Raw genomic sequence first — 24922 nt, forward strand, 5'->3', positions numbered from 1 at the left:
TGACATGGATGGCTGGCAGCAGTGTCGAGTCCTGGCCCCGTCCCCTGCACGATGTCATGCAGTGGGCGGGGCTTGCAGTATCAGGAAGTGCTGCACAGCACACTGAGCCCAGCCACCAAGCACCAGCACAGGCTGCAGTATCAGGGATACTGGCTGCACGGGGTGCTGTTACCATACGCTGCCTGATCGGGGTTGAGCTCCGATCACGGCAGCCGGACCAGTGGAGGGGTAAGTGCAGGCCTCTGTGGGGACAACGCTATGCAGCCAGTGTTTTTTTTTACTGTTAACACTGGCTGCATTGCAAGAGATCCTGTGGGCCTATTTTCAATGGGGGGCCTGGAGCTGCAGCTCCATCCGCCCCATTGTTAATCCGGCCCTGGTACCGACACACCGCACACACACAGGGAATGCTCTGATAGAGGACAGGACCCCACTAGCCCTTTGGGGAGACAGAGGGAGAGTATGCCAGCACACACCAGAGCGCTATATATAGACAGGAATACCACTATAAATGTGCTTTTCCCTTTATAGCTGCTGTTAGTATCAAAACTGCGCCAAATTAGTGCCCCCCTCTCTTTTTTACCCTTTTCTGTAGTGCAGGACTGCAGGGGAGAGTCAGGGAGACGTCCTTCCAGCGGAGCTGTGATGGAAAATGGCGCCCGTGTGCTGAGGAGATAGGCTCCGCCCCCTTCTCGGCGGCCTTTTCTCCCGCTTTTTTGGTGAGTTCTGGCAGGGGTTAAAATAGATCCATATAGCCCTGGGGGTTATATGAGGTGTATTTATGCCAGCCAAGGTGTTTTACATTGCTGCTCAGGGCGCCCCCCCCTAGCGCCCTGCACCCTCAGTGACCGGAGTGTGAAGTGTGCCTGAGTAGCAATGGCGCACAGCTGCAGTGCTGTGCGCTACCTTGTTGAAGACTGATGTCTTCTGCCGCCGATTTTTCCGGACCTCTTCTTGCTTCTGGCTCTGTAAGGGGGCCGGCGGCGCGGCTCTGGGATCGAGCTCCGAGGCTGGGCCTGTGTTCGGTCCCTCTGGAGCTAATGGTGTCCAGTAGCCCAAGAAGCCCAATCCACTCTGCACTCAGGTGAGTTCGCTTCTTCTCCCCTTAGTCCCTCGATGCAGTGAGCCTGTTGCCAGCAGGTCTCACTGGAAAAAAAAAACCTAAACTTAAACTTTCACTAAGAAGCTCAGGAGAGCCCCTAGTGTGCACCCTTCTCGGCCGGGCACAAAAATCTAACTGAGGCTTGGAGGAGGGTCATAGGGGGAGGAGCCAGTGCACACCAGGTAGTCCTAAAGCTTTTACTTTTGTGCCCAGTCTCCTGCGGAGCCGCTATTCCCCATGGTCCTTACGGAGTTCCCAGCATCCACTAGGACGTCAGAGAAAATTAGAATAACCACCAGGTGGCAGCATAGACTGATGTGGGGATCGAGAATCCCCGAATTCTCCTCTATGAACCCAGATGACCCGTTGCTGTAGGGTGCGGGGAGATGTAGAGCAGTGGGTACTGAGGAAGGGTGAAGGGGGGCAGCTGGAGTAAAGACTTATGCCCTTATATGCAGCACCCCTCTCACCTCTCCTCCAACGTGCCCCGCTTCCTATCCGCTCTCTGCAGTCCGGGGTAAGGTGCAGGGGCTAAGGCTCTTGAGCGACCGAGGCCGCAGGTCGGAGGTACACGGGCTCCCCCGTAGGTAAGTAGAGGGTGCCAGGCCGCTGGAAAGCGCTGACCGGAAGTCGCGCTGTCCGTCCTCCCGGATCCGTTACACAGGGTCCAGGCGGCACCTTCCCCTGCTGCTGCGTCGCGGTCTTCAGTTCCCCCGGGCCAGCAGCAGGCAACAGTGTTTGTGGGGGTGCACGTCGGCTCTCTGGGGTCTTCAGATCTGGAGCGCTGGTGGCTTGGCGTCTCTGATCTTCCCGGCCGGCCACCGCGCGCACTCCACTCCCCGGCTCCGGAGGCTATGTAGGCCGCAGTGCGCGGACCACACTGGGGCACCACAGAAGTAGCAGAGGGAGACCCACAGTGTAGAGGGGGTCCCCGAGGCCACCAGGACGGCACAGATGGAGCAGTCAGGCAGGGATGGGGCTATAAAACCCTTAATTTACTGAGGGTTTGCAGGAGCCCTCCTAAAACACGTCCCGATGCTTAGGCTGTCAGGCCACGCCCCCGACAATATGAGATTTTTAACATGAGGTTGCCGCCGATGATGACACTTCCGGTTTTGGCCACTTCCGTTTTTTTGAATAAAGTTTTTATCAAATAAAAGGAGCAGAAAAGACAGACATCACTCATCCTTGAGAAAGAATCCAACAGGATTTGAAACGCGTTGGTTATATCATGGGAGCAGAACAAGAAAGTCCCACCACAGCCAGCGTCTGTTGTCGTCACCGGAAGCCGATGCCCGAACTCGGTTGAAGCACACAGCGCAGAAAGTGGTGATCTGACTCCAGCTGCACATAGGGTAAGCTAGGGACAGTGCTTTCTAACAGCAAGCAGGACTTGAACCTTACCTTCAGCTCCAACAAACCACCCAGAAGGGGTTGTAAACACTAAGTTAATAGATCATTGTTTTATAAAATATTTTTAATTTCATCTCAATTGTCCTAACCTTTTTCTACTCCTTTTCTACATCTGCACCCACTGCACTTTCTTCTTTCTTTTCTTATTCACAGCTGAAGTTTTATTTGTAAATTTTATTTTTTAATTTTTTATTTTTTTCATTTTTCACTGTTTTTATTTACCACACCAAAGACAGACACAGAGCTTAGTGAAACTCTCCATAAATCAGGCAGAGGCGTTTGCACATTTGAGATGCCATCGCCCTCTCATTGTGAGCCTAATTCAGCATGGATCGTAGATGTGCAAAAAATCACACATCTACGACCCATTATACTGACATGCGTGAGGACGCCCAGCACAGAGCAAGTCCGCCCCGCATGCCGGGTCCTGCCCTCACCGCCCCCTGCGCAAACATGCGAAAGCATCGCACGACGGAAATGTTTTCGCATGTGTAGTGATGCCCTCTATCTACGCAGACTAGCTGCTAAGGCCGACGGCAATCTGACTTCTTTTGGGTCCCAGACTGTGTGTGCCTGTCCTGCAAATGGTCCAAACAACACGGCCCCCCTCCCAATGCCCCTAAAACACCGCCACGACGCCCCCTCCTACCTGACATTGTGTCTGTCGACATGTTTCCTGACGACCACCTGACTGGATAACGCAATAACCACTAGAACCTTTTGACTGGGAGAGCCAACATAAATTACTGTATCAATGTGGATCAATAATTAAAAGTCAACAGCGCAGAGGTAATAGGATTAAAGCAATAAGGCAAATTCTGGTAACGACAAAAGGAACATCTGTCTGTGTGTCTGTTGTGTAGATGTGAGTGTGTACTGGGTGTTGCAGGTGATTTATCTGATAGCCTGGTGAAAGCGCCCATGGTTGACAATTGTAAGCAGCATGTGTGTGTCTGCAGCCCTCCTCCCCTGAGCCTGTCCTACCCATTTATTCATCTATGGATTACAGGGAAAGAACACAAATTCAACACAGCCGCTACAAAACAAAGGCTGTGGGTGGATTACAAATTGATTTTCCAAGATATTTTGTATAAGGTTTAGGCGTCGTATATTATATATCTGCAGAGCTAATGTTTTTCCCCTCAATGGCATGGTGAATGAATTAATGAGGATGATGGAGCAGCTGCTGGTATTATGATGCTGCTGATTTGCCTGTAAAACCATGCTGACTGAAGGCTGCAACATCACTGAAATGGGCATTTTTTAATCTCCTTCCTTGCAATGAATCTTTGGGTATATGAATTTCAGTGTTTGCAAGTGCACAAAGCAACAGTGAAAACTGTTCAGTGATCTGTGGATATTGACTGTGGTACAGCATTATACTAAATGTATGTCCTCTTGTTTTTCTTTAAGACCAAAATATAATTTGTGTTTAATTGCCTGGATGAACTCTTCATAAGGCTATGAGGATACAGAACTTTATTTACTTTACATGCTCAAACCTTCTGGTAATTTCTGCTTTTTGGCTCTGGAATGGATTTCAGCAACCCAAAAGGGGATGTGCTAGCACTGTATGGGAGAATGAGGCATACTGTTATGGATGATACCTCAGCATAATTGGAAGCATGGTGCCTGATGCCTGCTAGCTGCTGCTGAGTGAGATTCAGCATAATTGGAAGCATGGTGCCTGATGCCTGCTAGCTGCTGCTGAGTGAGATTTCTGCTGTCACCACAATGCAATATCCCTTTCATGTGCCACACTGCAACATCCCTCACACTACAGGCAGACATTTGTTTTCATTTTAATGAGAGTCCAGTGCAATTCATGACATCCACATAAATATTTATATTAACACAATGACCATAGTCTTCTCAGAGCTTCTTTTAAGCATGCATGACTGCATCCTCCGTTGTTTCCGGGAATATAATGGAGACTAAAATATAATTTTCCTTTCACTTTGCCCACCCACTAACCATTGGATTTTTAACTTTCCAAGAGTAATAAAAACAATAATTGCATGACAGTCACAGTATACATAGTACTGTAGCCAATGTATAGTCGCCCTGTGTCATAACATGACAGGGCTGCGCCAGAGATCATGGACATGACATATGTGTCACCTGTTACCCTGACTGAGTGAGGACTGTGTGTGTGGTGCTTCTGTTGTGATAGAGAAGAGGAGGAGCGGGCTGAGTGAGTGTGTCCCTGTCTGAGTGTGAGTGACTGGGCGGCGGTGTGAGAGGCAGCCTGAGAGCACACAGCAGCAGCAGCCGCCACCGCCAGGAGGACGCGTTGTGGTAATTGGCAGAGTGAGGACTCGGTGTTTTGTCCCTGCCGGCTCTCGGTGGGGGAGATGGGAGAGAGCATGTCTAAGAGACTGAGGCTGCAGCTCGGCGGGGAGGCGGAGATGGAGGAACGCTCTTTCAACAACCCCTACTCGGATTACCGGCCTCCCCAGCCCTCCCCCGATACCGGGGAACAGGAGGAGGGAGACGACGAAGCCTCTGGTGACGAGGGGGAGCTGGATCTGCCCTTTGACAGGGATGGGAAGGTATGTGCCCCTCCATGGCTGGCCGAGGTCATGCATGCTGCCCCCTATTGTCAGTTATACACCTGCTCCCCTGGGTGTGCGGGTGTTACACACAGCTGTGTCCGTCTGTCACACGGTGCTGGGGGGGGTTCTTTTAATCAGAGGTGTCTAGTTATTACACTTAATGCAGTAATAGGTATCTTTGGTGCTTTGCTGTACAGGGGCCACCTGACGCTGCCTGTTACTGGGCTTGTTTTTTTAATTAATTGCAGATAATGATCTCTGTTGCTTTCCTGGGGCAAGAAATGACAGCGGGTGCCTGGTGGATAGATGATAGACTCAAGTTGGAGAAAGGACCTCTGATGTCAGGGGGAGGAGCCATGACACCAGGGGGGGGGCTAGGCCTAGGCCGGCGGAATAGTTGTTCTACTATCTACGCCAGTGCTTCCCAACCACGGTCCTCAAGGGTTCACTACGGAATGCCGGCGGTCGGGCTCCTGGCGACCAGCATACGGGCGCCGGCTTACCGACTGTGGCGAGCGCAAATGAGCCCCTTGTGGGCTCGCTGCGCTCGCCACGCTATTTTATTCTCCCTCCAGGGGGGTCGTGGACCCCCACGAGGGAGAATAAGTGTCGGTATGCCGGCTATCGGGATCCCGGCGCACAGTCGGCATACTGAAGACCACCCATCCTCAAGGTACACTAACAGTCCTGGTATTAGTGATATCCAGGCTTGAACACAGATGACTTAATTAGTACCTCAGTTATTTTGATTTAACCATACCTCCCAACATGACCCTATCCAGGAGGGACAAAATGCTCTGCTTCTGGATTTTTGTATTCACTTATTATTGCCGGCACCTGTTTTGAACAGGTTAATGGATAAGAAAAGTGTTTCAGCACAGGTGATGGAAATCCTATATTAAGAGGGAAGTCCAGGAGCCAGAGGCGTAACTAGGGTTTTTGGAGCCCAGGGCAAGATCAATAATGGCGCCCCCCCCCCCCCCCCCCAAAAAAAAATAAATAAATAAATAAATATTTTTTTCTTAATAAAATAAATTAATAAAATGATAATGAAAAAAAAAATACAAAAGGAAAGTATGTGCAGACGCCACCGGTGTCACTGCATATAAAGATGTCAGGGTGTGTATGTATGTGTATGTAGGTGCAGTGGTCGAAGTTGAATTTTTGAAGGTGGAATGAAAGAGTGCAGATAGCAATTATGCGCGCGCGCTCCGGAAAAGGGGCGTGGTCACTCAAAAGGGGCGTGTCCTTCAGTATAGTAGGACCCCTTATACTATCTAGTACTGGTGCCCCTTTCACATTATAGCACACGGTATGAGCCGAAATTCACATTATAGCACACAGTATGAGCCGAAATTCACATTGCCCCACACGGCATGAGCCGAAATTCACATTATAGCACACAGTATGAGCCGAAATTCACATTACCCCACATGGTATGAGCCAAAATTCACATTTCCCCACATGGTATGAGCAGAAATTCACATTTCCCCACATGGTATGAGCAGAAATTCACATTACAGCACACGGTATGAGCCGAAATTCACATTACAGCACACGGAATGAGCCAAAATTCACATTACCCCACATAGTATGAGCCGAAATTCACATTATAGCACACGGTATTAGCCAAAATTCACGTTACAGCACATGATATGAGCCAAAATTCCCATTATAGAGTTAGGGGATCCTACCCCCAGAATTAACATGGCCTGTGGGGCACTATGATGAGGGGAGCCCACCCCCTTAATAGACTAATTGCAGAGTTTAGCAGCGGAAGGGCTGCAGCGGTTTCTCACCCCAAGCTGCGGCGCTTCTGCCACCTCCGACACTCCACATCTTCGGCACCACCCGGGATGCAGAGCACCGCACCGGGTATGCACCCTTTTCAGTGTGGCCTGCTGCGCTCCGAAGGGGTTCTTGTTTCATGCTGCAGGATCCCGATGTGCGCCTTCCTCCCCGCTGTTACTGTCACGGTAAGCATTAGTATCGTTTACCGCAGAGGCCATTTTCTGAGGCATATGTGTTAAACCTCAGGAACTGAGATGCCCTTCTCACCATACAGCTGTGTGGCCGAGCCGGGCGGGGGGACAGCCAGCAGCAGCATGCCGGATATCAGCTGCAGAGGGTGCGGGCTGTACATACTTGGGGCAGCTGGATATTCAACAGTGCTGAAGGCCTCCGGAGCCCGCACCCCCGGAGCTGCAGTACACCGGCAGAGGACACCCATCCCCCGAACCCTGCGTAGCCCAAAGCCGGAGATCAGCAGCATGTTGAACGCGGAAGCAGAAGCTGCTTATTGCCGGTCAGCATGCTGCTGATCTCCGGCTTTGGGCTCCGCATGTGCATTACAGCCCCCACCCTCGGCTGCTGATATCTGGCATGCTGCCCCTGCTGCTGGCTTTCCACCCGCCCGGCTCGCCCACCCAGCTGGATGGTGAGTAAGAAGGGCATCTCAGTGCCCGTGGTTTAATACATATCTCTCTTCGGTAAATGGCCATTAGTACATCCCACACACACTGATTACACACACACAGACTGGCCACCCCCAAATCCTACACACACCCACTCAGACTACACACACACACACACATTCTCATACTTTCCTCTCCCCCACACACACACTGGACTGCAAAAATTTACACACACTGACACTGTTCCACACACACACAATTAACACACTCACACTGTCCCACACACACAATTAACACACACGCACACTGTCCCACACACCAGTGGCGTGCGGTGAGGTCAGTGGCGTGCGGTGAGGCACTACAGCCATAATGTCCGCCGAATCCTGTCGATGAACCCTACCGCCACCAAGCCAATGCCCGCCACTGCCTCTGAGCCGATGCCACCACCAATGGCTTACAAACTCGCCCACCATCAACTGACCCAGCCCTCCGCCACTAATTTGCAACTCAGTCCAAAGTTGCCAATGCCCGCTGCATGCCTGCTCATCATACTTGTGATGTTGTATTGTACATTTTTATAGAAAAAAAAATAACCAGTGTTTGGGACTGGGAAGGGAGTGGGAGGAGGACATGAATGCAATTTTGTTGTCCAGGGTTTCCATTAACTTAATGGAGAAGGGTCTGAATGGGTTAAAAATGTAAAAAAAAACTGCATGAGGTCCCCCTCCTAAGTATAACCAGCCTCGGGCTCTTTGAGCCGGTCCTGGTTGTTTAAATACTGGGAAAAAATTGGACAGGGGTTCCCCGTATTTAGACAACCAGCATCGGGCTCTTAGTCCGGTCCTGGTTCCAAAAATACGGGGGACAAAAGATGTAGGGGTCCCCCCGTATTTTTAAAACCAGCACCGGGCTCCACTAGCCAGGGACATAATGCCACAGCCGGGGGACACATTTATGTAGGTCCCTGCGGCCGTGGCATTACCCCCCCAACTAGTCACCACTGGCCGGGGTTCCCTGGAGGAGTGGGGACCCCTTAAATCAAGGGGTCACCCCCCCTCCAGGCACCCAAGGGCCAGGGGTGAAGCCCGAGGCTGTCCCCCCCATCCGTGGGCTGTGGATGGGAGGCTGATAGCCATGTAAGTAAAAAAAGAATATTGTTTTTTGTTGTGGAACTACAAGGCCCAGAAAGCCTCTCCCGCTTGCTGGTACTTGGAGAACCTCAAGTACCAACATGCAGGGAAATAACGGGCCCGCCGGTACCTGTAGTTCTACAACAGAAAAAATACCCAAATAAAAACACAACTCACACACCGTGACAGTAAAAATTTATTAAAGCACACTGACACACTCACACATACTTACCTATATCCCACGCCGGTCACGTCCACTTGTCCAGTAGAATCCAATAGGGGTAGCTGTAAAAATGAGAGACACATTACTTACCTACATCCCACGCCGGTCACGTCCACTTGTCCAGTAGAATCCAGTAGGGGAATCTGTAAAAATGAGAGACAGATTACTTACCTACATCCCACGCCAGTCACGTCCACTTGTCCAGTAGAATCCAATAGGGGTACCTGTAAAAATGAGAGACAGATTACTTACCTACATCCCACGCTGGTCACGTCCACTTGTCCAGTAGAATCCAGTAGGGGAATCTGTAAAAATGAGAGACAGATTACTTACCTACATCCCACGCTGGTCACGTCCACTTGTCCAGTAGAATCCAGTAGGGGAATCTGTAAAAATGAGAGACAGATTACTTACCTACATCCCACGCCGGTCACGTCCACTTGTCCAGTAGAATCCAATAGGGGTACCTGTAAAAATGAGAGACAGATTACTTACCTACATCCCACGCCGATCACGTCCACTTGTCCAGTAGAATCCAATAGGGGTACCTGTAAAAATGAGAGACAGATTACTTACCTACATCCCACGCTGGTCACGTCCACTTGTCCAGTAGAATTCAATAGGGGTACCTGTAAAAATGAGAGACAGATTACTTACCTACATCCCACGCTGGTCACGTCCACTTGTCCAGTAGAATTCAATAGGGGTACCTGTAAAAATGAGAGACAGATTACTTACCTACATCCCACGCTGGTCACGTCCACTTGTCCAGTAGAATCCAGTAGGGGAATCTGTAAAAATGAGAGACAGATTACTTACCTACATCCCACGCTGGTCACGTCCACTTGTCCAGTAGAATCCAGTAGGGGAATCTGTAAAAATGAGAGACAGATTACTTACCTACATCCCACGCCGATCACGTCCACTTGTCCAGTAGAATCCAATAGGGGTACCTGTGAAAATGAGAGAGAGATTACTTACCTACATCCCACGCCGATCACGTCCACTTGTCCAGTAGAATCCAATAGGGGTACCTGTAAAAATGAGAGACAGATTACTTACCTACATCCCACGCCGGTCACGTCCACTTGTCCAGTAGAATCCAATAGGGGTACCTGTAAAAATGAGAGACAGATTACTTACCTACATCCCACGCCGATCACGTCCACTTGTCCAGTAGAATCCAATAGGGGTACCTGTAAAAATGAGAGACAGATTACTTACCTACATCCCACGCTGGTCACGTCCACTTGTCCAGTAGAATTCAATAGGGGTACCTGTAAAAATGAGAGACAGATTACTTACCTACATCCCACGCTGGTCACGTCCACTTGTCCAGTAGAACCCAGTAGGGGAATCTGTAAAAATGAGAGAGAGATTACTTACCTACATCCCACGCCGATCACGTCCACTTGTCCAGTAGAATCCAATAGCGTTACCTGTAAAAATGAGAGACAGATTACTTACCTACATCCCACGCCGATCACGTCCACTTGTCCAGTAGAATCCAATAGGGCAGGGGTTCTCAAACTCGGTCCTCAGGACCCCACACAGTGCATGTTTTGCAGGTAACCCAGCAGGTGCACAGGTGTATTAATTACTCACTGACACATTTTAAAAGGTCCACAGGTGGAGCTAATTATTTAACTTGGGATTCTGTGAGGAGACCTGCAAAACATGCACTGTGTGGGGTCCTGAGGACCGAGTTTGAGAACCTGTGCAATAGGGGAATCTGTAAAATGAGAGACAGATTACTTACCTACATCCCACGCCGGTCACGTCCACTTGTCCAGTAGAATCCAATAGCGTTACCTGTAAAAATGAGAGACAGATTACTTACCTACATCCCACGCTGGTCACGTCCACTTGTCCAGTAGAATCCAATAGGGGAATCTGTAAAAATGAGAGACAGATTACTTACCTACATCCCACGCTGGTCACGTCCACTTGTCCAGTAGAACCCAATAGGGGAATCTGTAAAAATGAGAGACAGATTACTTACCTACATCCCACGCCGGTCACGTCCACTTGTCCAGTAGAATCCAATAGGGGTACCTGTGAAAATGAGAGAGAGATTACTTACCTACATCCCACGCCGATCACGTCCACTTGTCCAGTAGAATCCAATAGGGGTACCTGTAAAAATGAGAGACAGATTACTTACCTACATCCCACGCCGGTCACGTCCACTTGCCCAGTAGAATCCAATAGGGGTACCTGTAAAAATGAGAGACAGATTACTTACCTACATCCCACGCCGGTCACGTCCACTTGTCCAGTAGAATTCAATAGGGTTACCTGTAAAAATTAAAATGATACTTACAAACTGCAATCCACAGGAGGAGAGAGAGAGAGAGAGAGAGAGAGAGAGAGAGGGGGGGGGGGGAAGAGACTAACCTGCTGCTGCTGCCGGGGAGGCCGGCACACACTGCAGGGCCACGACGGGAGGACGGAGCCGGCGGAGGAGGGGGAGAGCCGCACACCGCCGCTCCTGTCGGCGGCAGCGGAGGAGGATGGGGCGCACACTACAGACGCCAATAACCGCCGGGACAATTAACACACACACACACAATTAACCCACGCACACTGTCCCACACACAATTAACACACGCACGCACACTGTCCCACACACACAAATATCACACACGCACCCTGTCCCACACACAATTAACAAACATGCACTGTCCCACACACACACAATTAACACACTCACACTGTCCCACACACACACACACACACACTTAACACACGCACACTGTCCCACACACACACAATTAACACACACGCACACTGTCCCACACACACACAATTGATACACACGCACACTGTCCCACACACACACAATTAACACACACGCACACTGTCCCACACACACACAATTAACACACACTCAAACTGTCCCACACACACACAATTAACACACTCACACTGTCCCACACACACACACACACACACAATTAACACACACACACTGTCCCACACATACACAATTAACACACGCACACTGTCCCACACATACACAATTAACACACGCACACTGTCCCACACACACACACAATTAACACGCACTCAAAACTGTCCCACACACACAATTAACACACTCACACTGTCACACACACACACACACACACACACACACAATTAACAAACACGCACTGTCCCACACACACAATTAACACACTCACACACACAATTAACACACACACACTGTCCCACACACACACAATTAACACACGCACACTGTCCCACACACACACACAGTCACACACACACACAATTTACACACACTCAAACTGTCCCACACACACAATTAACACACTCACACTGTCCCACACACAATGTCACACGCACACTGTCCGACACACACACACTTAACACACACACACACACACACACAAAATGTCCCGCACCCCCTTCCCGCTCACCTGCACTTACTGCTGTTCAGGGCAGGGGCCGCACGCCCCCCCGAGGTCGCGCACGCGCATGCGCGCACCTCCGCGGTCGCGATCGCGTACACACAGACACTTTTGCAGGGGGGAGTAGGGGGAGGCTCCTGGCTGCCGCTGCCTGTCTATTGTGACAGGCACAGCAGCCGGGGAGACAGGGAAAGCGCCGCGGGTAGCGCCGGCGGAATCCCTGAAGCATGGGGCGAGTGGGCCGTGCAGGTGCCGGTGGCGCCCCCCTCTGTTGGGGCTGCCATGGCGCCCAGGGCACGTGCCCTGCTCGCCCCGTGCTAGATACGCCTCTGCCAGGAGCAGAGCATTCTGTCCCTCCTGGAGAGGGCCATGTTGGGAGGTATGATTTAACCATCTGTGCTGAAGCCTGAATATCACTAAAACCTGCACTGTTGGTGGGCCTTGAGGACCGCGGTTGGGAATGCCTTCTCTACGCCATCAACTACTCCCTTTAGTAGCCCGGTGGTGAGTGAAGCGAGGCCGCGAGGGTACATTTCAGATACCATGTTCGGCTATGGCTCCTCCCCCTGGTGATGTGGCTCCTCCCCCTGGTGATGTCAGAGGTCCCTTCCCCAACTTGGTTTTAGACCTAACCATCCCTGGTGCTCCCCAGCTCTGCCCCTTACCTGTAAATCCATACTTTGCTGTTATGGCCCCCGTACATCTATGAAACCATTCCCCGCCTGACCCTGCTGGAAACGCCAATCCACTGACTAGATCCACTGATCGGCAGCCATCAGGGAAATTACCTTTGTTAAAAAAAAGCCTGTTTTGCCGATCCCAACCGGTTTCAGTCGTGTACGGGGAATTTGTATTTTTCTGCATGTTGAAAATTCCCGATCTCTTCCTGCCGTTAGGGGATCGGGGCATTACCCCAATAAATCTCGGATGTATAGGGGCCATGAGTGATTGCTTTCTTGTAATTTAAGACACCACTGCACATCCTAGTGTACCTAGCTGAGTTTCTGTGGCGGACGCAAGTTAAAAGATTCTTTCTAAATCTGGGCATACATTATACAATTATCTGAGCGATCTGCCTGATATTGGCGGATCGGACAGATAATTGTACAGTGTATGTGCACACCCGATCGGTGGGGCATACTGGATCATCCGGCATGCCTGCCTGATGAAGTATTTTTTTTAGGTTGCAAGCCGGCCACATTGGGCAGTGTGTGCTGTGCAAACCAACCGCTGGGCATTTCCCCTGTACCTTCACTGAGAAAGGATGGGGAAATGTCTCCTCCCCAGATGAGCACAGTTATCGGGTTCCATGTTCCATATATTGTGAGAGCGAATACACATGTAATCCTGGAGGGTGGGATGCTGACTGTCAGTATGCCGACAGCAGCATCCCGCCCACCAGAATGCCGGCTGCGGGGCGAGCACTACGAGTCCCCTTGTGGCCTCGCTGCGCTCGCTACAGGATCTATTCCCATCTATGGGTGTCGTGGACACCCACAAGTGGAAATAGCCCCTGTAAGACGGTATTCTGGCAATCGGCATTGTCGGCTGTCGGGATTCCGGCGTCTGTATCCTGACTGCTTGGATCCAGGGAGCCGGCATACTGATTGCCTCCCTGTGAGAGATCACACAGGGTATGCCCATGATATCTGAGGGAGTGAAGCTGTCAGATATACGGCTGGATGTAATGGAGTATGAGATCGCAGGAGGTGTGGGATGCCGGATGATCTTAGTAGTTTTTTTAAAGGGGCAAACACTTATAAGGCAAAACCATGCCTTGTAAGTGATTGCCCCTTTAAAAAAAAAAAAGTCAGAGATTGGCTGGCATCCAGAAGAAATGTGCTACATATAGTATTGCCTGTTGTAGAACGAGAACATATGTAGTTATGTGGACTGTGTAGATGAGAGGTAATTGGGTAGGATAGTTTAAGTAGGTTCAGGGCCGGCTCTTCCACTAGGCAGCTTTAGGCAGTTGCCTAGGGGCGACAGGACCTGAAGGGGCTGCCTGGAAAAGGTGGCGGACACCTTGTTGTCACACCGGTAACAGCCGCCGCAACCCTCCCAGGACCCTATCTTACAATAACCACGGCCGCCAAGTGATCCCATATTGCAGTCACCAGCTACGGCTCCACCCGGCACAGACCGTAACTTTGACAGTTGCTGGGGGGTGAAGAGGGAGGTGGGGCGAAGAGAGCAGCCATGCAACAGATTGGGGGTGGGGAACAGCAGCAGCATGCACATTGGATAGAGGGGGGGTAATAGAGCAGCTGCCATGCAGCAGACTTGTGGGGTGGGTGGGGGGAGGGGGCAGTAGGAAGAAGTTTTGCCTAGGGTGCCGAGCAACCTTGCACTGGCCCTGAGTAGGTTATGTGGGTGGTTATGGAGTTTGATAATTTCGCCTGACGGGGTGAGTTTCAGGTAATGCTTGGAGGCCTGAAGAAAATCCTGTATGATCCCAATGTAAAATGATCTATATAATGTAAACACTCCATTCCTGACGCTATCTATAGATTACTTTTTAAAGGGTTTATTTACTTTTGGCGACATTTTGTTTCTGCTGTATTGCAGTGTTCCTCTGTCCTGTAAGACAAAGATTTAGAGCCGTATTCAATAGCTGTCGGTTCCTTTCCGACAGAAAGGACCCAACAGCACTCTATTCAATGCCGTGCCAAACCCGACAGGTTTCGCCCGGTCCCGACCACGTCAATCCGACTTTTTTAAAAATTGGATTGACATTGTCGGAAACGGGGCTGAAACCTGTCGGGTTTGGCCGTGTTTCCGACAGTACACAAGGCTCGGCGGCTGCCGATCTGCGTGTATTTCGACAGTCCTCCCAACAAGTCGGATTTCCCGACTTGTCGGAAAAAAGCTACCGGTAATGAATAGGTTGGAACCCCTTCCAACCTCAATTAGTCGGAAGCTGCCTTCTTTCCGACAAGATGGCAGTTTCCGACTCTTATTGAATACACCCCTTAAGCTGCATGATAAACTAGAACAGGTTAGGACCAGCAGCTTTCTAGTTTCAATATTGTGAGTGTACATCCAACACTAAAATGTTGGAATTGTCCTTGCAGGAGTACAGCGGGGGTGGGAGCAGAGTTGCATTAAGATGCCATGAGACCTTATGTAGGAATGTGAATTTATTTTGTCTTCAGCCCCCACCTACACAACGGAACCTTGATTGGCAGTGTTAAATAGGTATAACTACATCAAGTTAATTCTGACAAACCAGGAGACGCAGAGAGGGTCCCACCTAGCTAGATCTTTCCTAATGACTTACATCAATGGGGTATAATTTACCTGAAAGGGTTGACCAGTGCTTAAAGTGGTCCTAGAGAGGTGGTGGAACTCACCCCCCTCCCCACGGCGCCCATGTAACAAAGGTATTGCACGCGCCGTCACACAATAGTAATAATGCCCACAGTAGTAGCACCCAATAGTAATAATGCCCACAGTAGTAGCACCCAAGTGGGGGTATGGAAAAGTGAAGGTTGTAATTATGTGCGCACCAAAGGCACGCGCGCGCTCCTGAAAAGGGGGCGTGTCCTTCAGTGTAGTTTACCACACCATATACCCCTTATACACATTATGCACCACAATAGTAGGACCCCTTACTGGTGCCCCTTTCACATTATACCACACAGTATGAGACGAAATTCACATTATACCCAACAGTATGAGCCGAAATTCACATTATAGCACACGGTATGAGCCGAAATTCACATTATAGCAAACAGTATGAGCCGAAATTCACATTATAGCAAAAGGTATGAGCCAAAATTCACATTATAGCACACAGAATGAGCCTAAATTCACAAAATAGCACATGGTATGAGCCGTAATTCACATTATAGCACACGGTATGAGCCGAAAATCACATTATAGAGAGACAGCAGGGACAGGGAGAGTGACAGCAGGGACAGGGAGAATGACAGAGAGAGGGACAGCAAGGGCATACAGTATGGGACTAGGGAGAGAGAAAGGCAGCGGGGTAAGATTACCTGTTTAGCAGCCGTGGTGGTCTGCGGTGCGGTGGATGAGTAGGCTGTGGTAGGCGTGGGGTGGAGGAGGCTGTGGGCCTCAGAGATAGTGCGGAGGAGGAGGCTGTGGGTGTGCAGAGGTTCGAGGCTGAGGGCGGCTGCAGCGTATCTGGGACAAGGCTGGCTTTATTATCCCTGACGCCAAATCGAGCTCCTGTGACCACGGCGCTTATATTTCAAAACTGCCGCGGACCAGCAGCCAATCGACAGATTTGAACTAGTAGCGCCGCGGTCCCAGGAGCTCGATGCAGCAGTAGGGATAATAAAGCCAGCCTTGTCCCAGATCCGCTGCAGCTGGGAGTCTGGAACCAGAGCTTCCAGTGCGGCGGCGATGGTAGGTACGGAGGGCGGACCGGGAGCTCAGCTTCTTTGTCAGCCCTGGAGTGCTCGAAGAAGTGCCGGTATACCATGCCGTTATATACCGGCCCACTTCTAGCACTGGTAGCACGGCGTGATGCACATACAGTAATGCCCACAGCAGTAGCACCCCTTATACAATGCCCACAGTAGTAGTGCCCCTTATGCAATGCCCGCAATAGTAGTGCCCCTTATGTCCCCAGGAGTGGTGCACCTTATGAAGTGTCCCCTTTACAATGCCCTCATTAGTAGTGCACCCCATCAGTAATGCCCTTAATGGTAATGCCCCTGTGTAGTATTGCCCCCATTAGTAATGTTGCCTGTAGTTTAGCCCCAGTAGTTATGCCCCCACTGGTAATGCGCCCCCCCTTTAGTTTAGCCTCCCAGTGGTAATGCCCCCAGTAGTTTAGCCCTCATGTAGTTTAGACCCCAGTGGTAATGCCCCCAGTAGTTTAGCCCTCATGTAGTTTAGCCCCACCCCCTGTAGTTTAGCCCCCAGTGGTAATGCCCCCTGCAGTTGTGCCCCCAGTTGTTTAGCCCCTGTAGTTTGCCCCATGTAGATAGCCCCCAAGTAGTAATGCCGCCAGTAGTTAAGCCCCCCTGTAGTTTGCTCCCTTGTAGTAATGCTCCTGTAGTTATGCCCCCAGTAGCTTGCCCCCCAGTAGAAGCGCCGCTAGTGCACATATGGGAGGGGGGGAAACACCATACTCACCAAGCCCCGCTCCCGCCGCAGTCCTCTCGGCTTCCACTCCTCAGAACTATGGGAGAGATGTCATGACGTCTCTCCCATAGCACGCACTGACAGAGCCGGAAGCTGGAGCTCAATAGTGAGCTCCTGCCTCCGGCTTCCGCTGCGGAGAGGGAGCCGGGCGCACGCTGGTAACACAATCTTAGCGGGCTCCCGGCATCTCCCTGCAGCGCCGGGACATTGGGTCAGATGTGCCGCAGGAGACGGAACGCAAGTGGAACTGAAGGAACGCAGTTCCGCCCCGTTCCGGCTCACTTTAACCCCTGGGGTTGACCATATTATTTAGTTGAGCTGTTAGTTTCACAGTGAGAGGGGATAAATGTAAAGTGAGTGCCTCCGATTTAGGAGCAGGTGTATTAACATTGAGAAGGCATAAGGAAGTGATAAACCAGTGATATGTGCAAGGTGATAAACGCACCAGACAATCAGCTCCAATATGTAAATTAACAGTTAGGAGCTGATTGGCTGGTGCATTTATCACCTTGCACATATCACTGGTTTATCACTTCCTTATCACTTCCTTATGCCTTCTCCAGGTTAATACATCTGCCCCCCTGTTCTGTTAACCCTGTAGATTGAAAGTTTGTCAAGGTCTGTGGGGTAGACAAGGATGGCCACTAACCGATTTTAATATGGTGTTTTTAACGGTATCCGGATGATTGATAGATAGACAGTCAATAGATAGACACCCTATGTTAGACAGACATTAGGTCGACAGGGTTAAAAGGTCGACATTATAAACGTATACAGTACGAAGGTCGACTTGAAAATTGTAGACATAAAAAAAGGTAGACAGTTCTTTTTTATTTTACATGTTTTTGGACTATTTCATACCTTCTCTATCCATGTCGGCATAGAATTGGCTATAAACCTTGTGGCGAGCACAGCGAGCCACCGAGCCTGAAGTGTGGCGAGCAAATCTTTTCTACAATTGGGGGTCCTAGATGACAAAACTATCCACACAAACCACAAAAATGCAAAAAAAAAATGGTGTCTACCTTTTTTGTGTTGACCATTTTTCATGGCGATCTTTCGACTCTGTCGACCTTTTGACCCTGTCAACCTTTTTTCATGTCGACTTTTTGACCCTGCCTACCTCTATGGGGTATATGCAATTGCCGGCGAATCACGGCAATTTTTCGCCCGTTTTTTAATTCGACACAATTCGACCGTCGAATTCCGGCAGGTGGGTGCCGGAATTCAACATATTCAATAAAAAACGGATTCGACAGTCCCGCTGTCGAAAAACGGCCGATTTGACGGATTTTGATTCGATTTTAAAAAATGTTAAAAAAAACGGTAAGAAACCCGAAAAAAAATTGCGTGGGGTCCCCCCTCCTAAGCATAACCAGCCTCGGGCTCTTCGAGCCGGTCCTGGTTCTAAAAATCCGGAGAAAAAACTGACAGGGGATCCCCCGTATTTTTAAAACCAGCACCGGGCTCTGCGCCTGGTGCTGGTGCAAAAAATACGGGGGTCAAAAAGAGTAGGGGTCCCCCGTATTTTTTACACCAGCATCGGGCTCCACTAGCTGGGTAGATAATGCCACAGCCGGGGGTCACTTTTATACAGCGCCCTGCGGCCGTGGCATTAAATACGCAACTAGTCACCCCTGGCCGGGGTACCCTGGAGGAGTGGGGACCCCTTCAATCAAGGGGTCCCCCCCTCCAGCCACCCAAGGGCCAGGGGTGAAGCCCGAGGCTGTCCCCCCCATCCAAGGGCTGCGGATGGGGGGCTGATAGCCTTTTGAAAAATGAAAGAATATTGTTTTTTCCAGTAGTACTACAAGTCCCAGCAAGCCTCCCCCCGCAAGCTGGTACTTGGAGAACCACAAGTACCAGCATGCAGGAGAAAAACGGGCCCGCTGGTACCTGTAGTTCTACTGGAAAAAAAATACCCAAATAAAAACAGGACCAGGACAGGGCTTTGGGGGACGACCCCTTGATTGAAGGGGTCCCCACTCCTCAAGGGTACCCCGGCCAGGGGTGACTAGTTGGGTATTTAATGCCACGGCCGCAGGGCGCTGTATAAAAGTGACCCCCGGCTGTGGCATTATCTGTCCAGCTAGTGGAGCCCGAAGCTGGTGTAAAAAATACGGGGGACCCCTACGCTTTTTGTCCCCCGTATTTTTTGCTCCAGGCGCAGAGCCCGGTGCTGGTTTTAAAAATACGTGGGATCCCCTGTCAGTTTTTCCCCCGGATTTTTAGAACCAGGACCGGCTCGAAGAGCCCGAGGCTGGTTATGCTTAGGAGGGGGGACCCCACGCATTTTTTTTCCAGATTTTTACCATTCCATTAAAAAAATATATATATTTTTAAAAATATATAAACAATACTTGTGCCTCCAAAATAGACATATATATATATATATATATATATATATATATATATATAGGCAAAAAATGGGAGCACTCACCAGTCTTTGTTTAAGCAGAGTTTTAATTTACAATCTCATACAAGACAGAGTGGTGTCGACGTTTCGGTCCTCACCTGGACCTTTGTCAGGATTAATCCTGACAAAGGTCCAAGTGAGGACCGTAACGCTGATACTACTCTGTCTGGTATGAGATTGTAAATTAAAACTCTGCTTAAACGAAGACTGGTGAGTGCTCCCATTTTTTGCTTTTGTATTGTACTGGTGACTCCCAATAGGTCTCCAGTTTTGGACGGCACCCCAGCAGAAATCCTAAAACGTGAGTGTGGACCCAACGCTTGATACATTATATATATATATATATAATGTATGTGTGTGTATATATATGTGTGTGTGTGTGTGTATATATATGTAGATGTGTGTGTGTGTGTGTATATATATATATATATATATATATATATATATTGTTCGCCAATTATTGTTTGGCAATGAATGGGTTAATTAACACTTTCTCCCCAAAACACCAGAATGAATGTAAGAAAGATGGATGAAGGGGGGGACACGACTTTTAGGAGACGGATGGTCACATCCTCACCTCAGTAATGTCAGTGGGAATTCCCCACTGTTATGTGGGCCACTGTCTGGTCCTGCGGAACTCCATCAGCGGTCAGCCACAGAACACTTCAAGTTCGGGAGGCAGGCGGGAGGACAGGACAGCACAGGACGGGCATGAGGGAGCGCGGTGTGCCCATAGCAACCAATCAGATTCCATGTATTATCTTCTAGAATGTGCTAGATAAATGAGAAGTAGAATCTGATTGGTTGCTATGGGCAACATCCCATCTTAAATAGAACGCCCATCTTAGTAAATTTACCCCAAAGAGTGAATATTCCAAATGGCTCCAAACGTAACCTCACACCCCTCTAAGCTATCGCCTGGCCACTTGCTGACATCAGGAGCCATGACCCACTGAACAAAACACATTTTCTCTGACGTCCTAAGTGGATGCTGGGGACTCCGTAAGGACCATGGGGAATAGCGGCTCCGCAGGAGACAGGGCACAAAAGTAAAAGCTTTAGGATCAGGTGGTGTGCACTGGCTCCTCCCCCTATGACCCTCCTCCAAGCCTCAGTTAGGTTTTTGTGCCCGGCCGAGAAGGGTGCAATCTAGGTGGCTCTCCTAAAGAGCTGCTTAGAGTAAAAGTTTTGTTAGGTTTTTTATTTTCAGTGAGTCCTGCTGGCAACAGGCTCACTGCAACGAGGGACTTAGGGGAGAAGAAGTGAACTCACCTGCGTGCAGGATGGATTGGCTTCTTAGGCTACTGGACACTAGCTCCAGAGGGACGATCACAGGTACAGCCTGGATGGGTCACCGGAGCCGCGCCGCCGACCCCCTTGCAGATGCTGAAGAGAGAAGAGGTCCAGAAATCGGCGGCTGAAGACTTCCCAGTCTTCTTAAGGTAGCGCACAGCACGGCAGCTGTGCGCCATTGCTCTCAGCACACTTCACACCAACGGTCACTGAGGGTGCAGGGCGCTGGGGGGGGCGCCCTGGGCAGCAATGAAAGTACCTATGCTGGCTAAAAATACATCACATATAGCCTCTGGGGCTATATGGATGTATTTAACCTCTGCCAGGTTGTCAGAAAAACGGGAGAAGAAGCCCGCCGAAAAGGGGGCGGGGCCTATTCTCCTCAGCACACAGCGCCATTTTCCTACACAGCTCCGCTGCTAGGAAGGCTCCCAGGCTCTCCCCTGCACTGCACTACAGAAACGGGGTTAATGGCGATATTATAATATATTAAGATGCTATAAGGGAAAACACTTATATAAGTTTGTCCCTGTATAATTATAGCGTTTTGGTGTGTGCTGGCAAACTCTCCCTCTGTCTCCCCAAAGGGCTAGTGGGGTCCTGTCCTCTATCAGAGCATTCCCTGTGTGTGTGCTGTGTGTCGGTACGTGTGTGTCGACATGTATGAGGACGATGTCGGTGAGGAGGCGGAGCAATTGCCTGTAATGGTGATGTCACTCTCTAGGGAGTCGACACCGGAATGGATGGCTTATTTAGGGAATTACGTGATAATGTCAACACGCTGCAAGGTCGGTTGACGACATGAGACGGCCGGCAAACCAATTAGTACCTGTCCAGGCGTCTCAAACACCGTCGGGGGCTTTAAAACGCCCATTACCTCAGTCGGTCGACACAGACACGGACACTGACTCCAGTGTCGACGGTGAAGAAACAAACGTATTTTCCATTAGGGCCACACGTTACATGTTAAGGGCAATGAAGGAGGTGTTTCATATTTCTGATACTACAAGTACCACAAAAAAGGGTATTATGTGGGGTGTGAAAAAACTACCTGTAGTTTTTCCTGAATCAGATAAATTAAATGAAGTGTGTGATGATGCGTGGGTTTCCCCCGATAGAAAATTATTGGCGTTATACCCTTTCCCGCCAGAAGTTAGGGCGCGTTGGGAAACACCCCCTAGGGTGGATAAGGCGCTCACACGCTTATCAAAACAAGTGGCGTTACCGTCTCCAGATACGGCCGCCCTCAAGGAGCCAGCTGATAGGAGGCTGGAAAATATCCTAAAAAGTATATACACACATACTGGTGTTATACTGCGACCAGCGATCGCCTCAGCCTGGATGTGCAGCGCTGGGGTGGCTTGGTCGGATTCCCTGACTGAAAATATTGATACCCTTGACAGGGACAGTATTTTATTGACTATAGAGCATTTAAAGGATGCATTTCTATATATGCGAGATGCACAGAGGGATATTTGCACTCTGGCATCAAGAGTAAGTGCGATGTCCATGTCTGCCAGAAGATGTTTATGGACACGACAGTGGTCAGGTGATGCAGATTCCAAACGGCACATGGAAGTATTGCCGTATAAAGGGGAGGAGTTATTTGGGGTCGGTCCATCGGACCTGGTGGCCACGGCAACAGCTGGAAAATCCACCTTTTTTACCCCAAGTCACATCTCAGCAGAAAAAGACACCGTCTTTTCAGCCTCAGTCCTTTCGTCCCCATAAGGGCAAGCGGGCAAAAGGCCAGTCATATCTGCCCAGGGGTAGAGGAAAGGGAAGAAGACTGCAGCAGGCAGCCCCTTCCCAGGAACAGAAGCCCTCCACCGCTTCTGCCAAGTCCTCAGCATGACGCTGGGGCCGTACAAGCGGACTCAGGTGCGGTGGGGGGTCGTCTCAAGAGTTTCAGCGCGCAGTGGGCTCACTCGCAAGTGGACCCCTGGATCCTACAAGTAGTATCCCAGGGGTACAGATTGGAAATTCGAGACGTCTCCCCCTCGCAGGTTCCTGAAGTCTGCTTTACCAACGTCTCCCTCCGACAGTGAGGCAGTATTGGAAACAATTCACAAGCTGTATTCCCAGCAGGTGATAATCAAAGTACCCCTCCTACAACAAGGAAAGGGGTATTATTCCACACTATTTGTGGTACTGAAGCCAGACGGCTCGGTGAGACCTATTCTAAATCTGAAATCTTTGAACACTTACATACAAAGGTTCAAATCAAGATGGAGTCACTCAGAGCAGTGATAGCGAACCAAGAAGGGGACGATATGGTGTCCCTGGACATCAAGGATGCTTACCTCCATGTCCCAATTTGCCCTTCTCACCAAGGGTACCTCAGGTTCGTGGTACAGAACTGTCACTATCACTTTCAGACGCTGCCGTTTGGATTGTCCACGGCACCCCGGGTCTTTACCAAGGTAATGGCCGAAATGATGATTCTTCTTCAAAGAAAAGGCGTCTTAATTATCCCTTACTTGGACGATCTCCTGATAAGGGCAAGGTCCAGAGAACAGTTGGAGGTCGGAGTAGCACTATCTCAAGTAGTTCTACGACAGCACGGGTGGATTCTAAATATTCCAAAATCGCAGCTGATTCCGACGACACGTCTGCTGTTCCTAGGGATGATTCTGGACACAGTCCAGAAAAAGGTGTTTCTCCCGGAGGAGAAAGCCAGGGAGTTATCCGAGCTAGTCAGAAACCTCCTAAAACCAGGCCAAGTGTCAGTGCATCAATGCACAAGAGTCCTGGAAAAAATGGTGGCTTCTTACGAAGCGATTCCATTCGGCAGATTTCACGCAAGAATTTTTCAGTGGGATCTGCTGGACGAATGGTCCGGATCGCATCTTCAGATGCATCAGCGGATAATCCTGTCTCCAAGGACAAGGGTGTCTCTTCTGTGGTGGCTGCAGAGTGCTCATCTACTAGAGGGCAGCAGATTCGGCATTCAGGACTGGGTCCTGGTGACCACGGATGCCAGCCTGAGAGGCTGGGGAGCAGTCACACAGGGAAGAAATTTACAAGGAGTGTGGTCAAGTCTGGAGACTTCTCTCCACATAAATATACTGGAGCTAAGGGCAATTTACAATGCTCTGAGCCTAGGAAGACCTCTGCTTCAAAATCAACCGGTGCTGATCCAGTCGGACAACATCACGGCAGTCGCCCACGTAAACAGACAGGGCGGCACAAGAAGCAGGAGGGCAATGGCAGCAAGGATTCTTCGCTGGGCGAAAAATCATGTGATAACACTGACAGCGGTGTTCATTCCGGGAGTGGACAACTGGGAAGTAGACTTCCTCAGCAGGCACGACCTCCACCCGGGAGAGTGGGGACTTCATCTGGAAGTCTTCCACATGATTGTGAACCGTTGGGAAAGACCAAAGGTGGACATGATGGCGTCCCGTCTGAACAAAAAACTGGACAGGTATTGCGCCAGGTCAAGAGACCCTCAGGCAATAGCTGGGACGCTCTGGTAACACCGTGGGTGTACCAGTCGGTGTATGTGTTCCCTCCACTGCCTCTCATACCCAAGGTACTGAGAATTATAAGACGGAGAGGAGTAAGAACTATACTCGTGGCTCCGGATTGGCCAAGACGGACTTGGTACCCGGAACTTCAAGAGATACTAAGAAGGGACTTGCTTCAGCAAGGATCATGTCTGTTCCAAGACTTACCGCGGCTGCGTTGGACGGCATGGCGGTTGAACGCCGGATCCTAAGGGAAAAAGGCATTCCGGAAGAGGTCATCCCTACCCTGGTCAGAGCCAGGAAGGAGGTGACCGCACAACATTATCACCGCATTTGGCGAAAATATGTTGCATGGTGTGAGGCCAGGAAGGC

General features: G+C 50.1%; 1 protein-coding gene across 1 annotated transcript in view; it reads left to right on the forward strand.

The window, feature by feature from the left end:
• The first annotated feature begins 3972 nt into the window (after nucleotides 1-3972).
• LANCL2 (LanC like glutathione S-transferase 2) overlaps nucleotides 3973-24922 on the forward strand; it is a 188527-nt gene continuing 167577 nt past the window's right edge. Inside the window, exon 1 of the mRNA XM_063922451.1 lies at nucleotides 3973-5067. Within this exon, the coding sequence (XP_063778521.1) occupies nucleotides 4870-5067 (198 nt within the window). The 5' untranslated portion in view covers nucleotides 3973-4869. The remainder of the gene's footprint in view (nucleotides 5068-24922) is intronic.

The sequence above is a fragment of the Pseudophryne corroboree genome, chromosome 5 (genome assembly GCF_028390025.1).
Source record: "Pseudophryne corroboree isolate aPseCor3 chromosome 5, aPseCor3.hap2, whole genome shotgun sequence".
In the NCBI taxonomy this organism is placed as follows: domain Eukaryota; kingdom Metazoa; phylum Chordata; class Amphibia; order Anura; family Myobatrachidae; genus Pseudophryne; species Pseudophryne corroboree.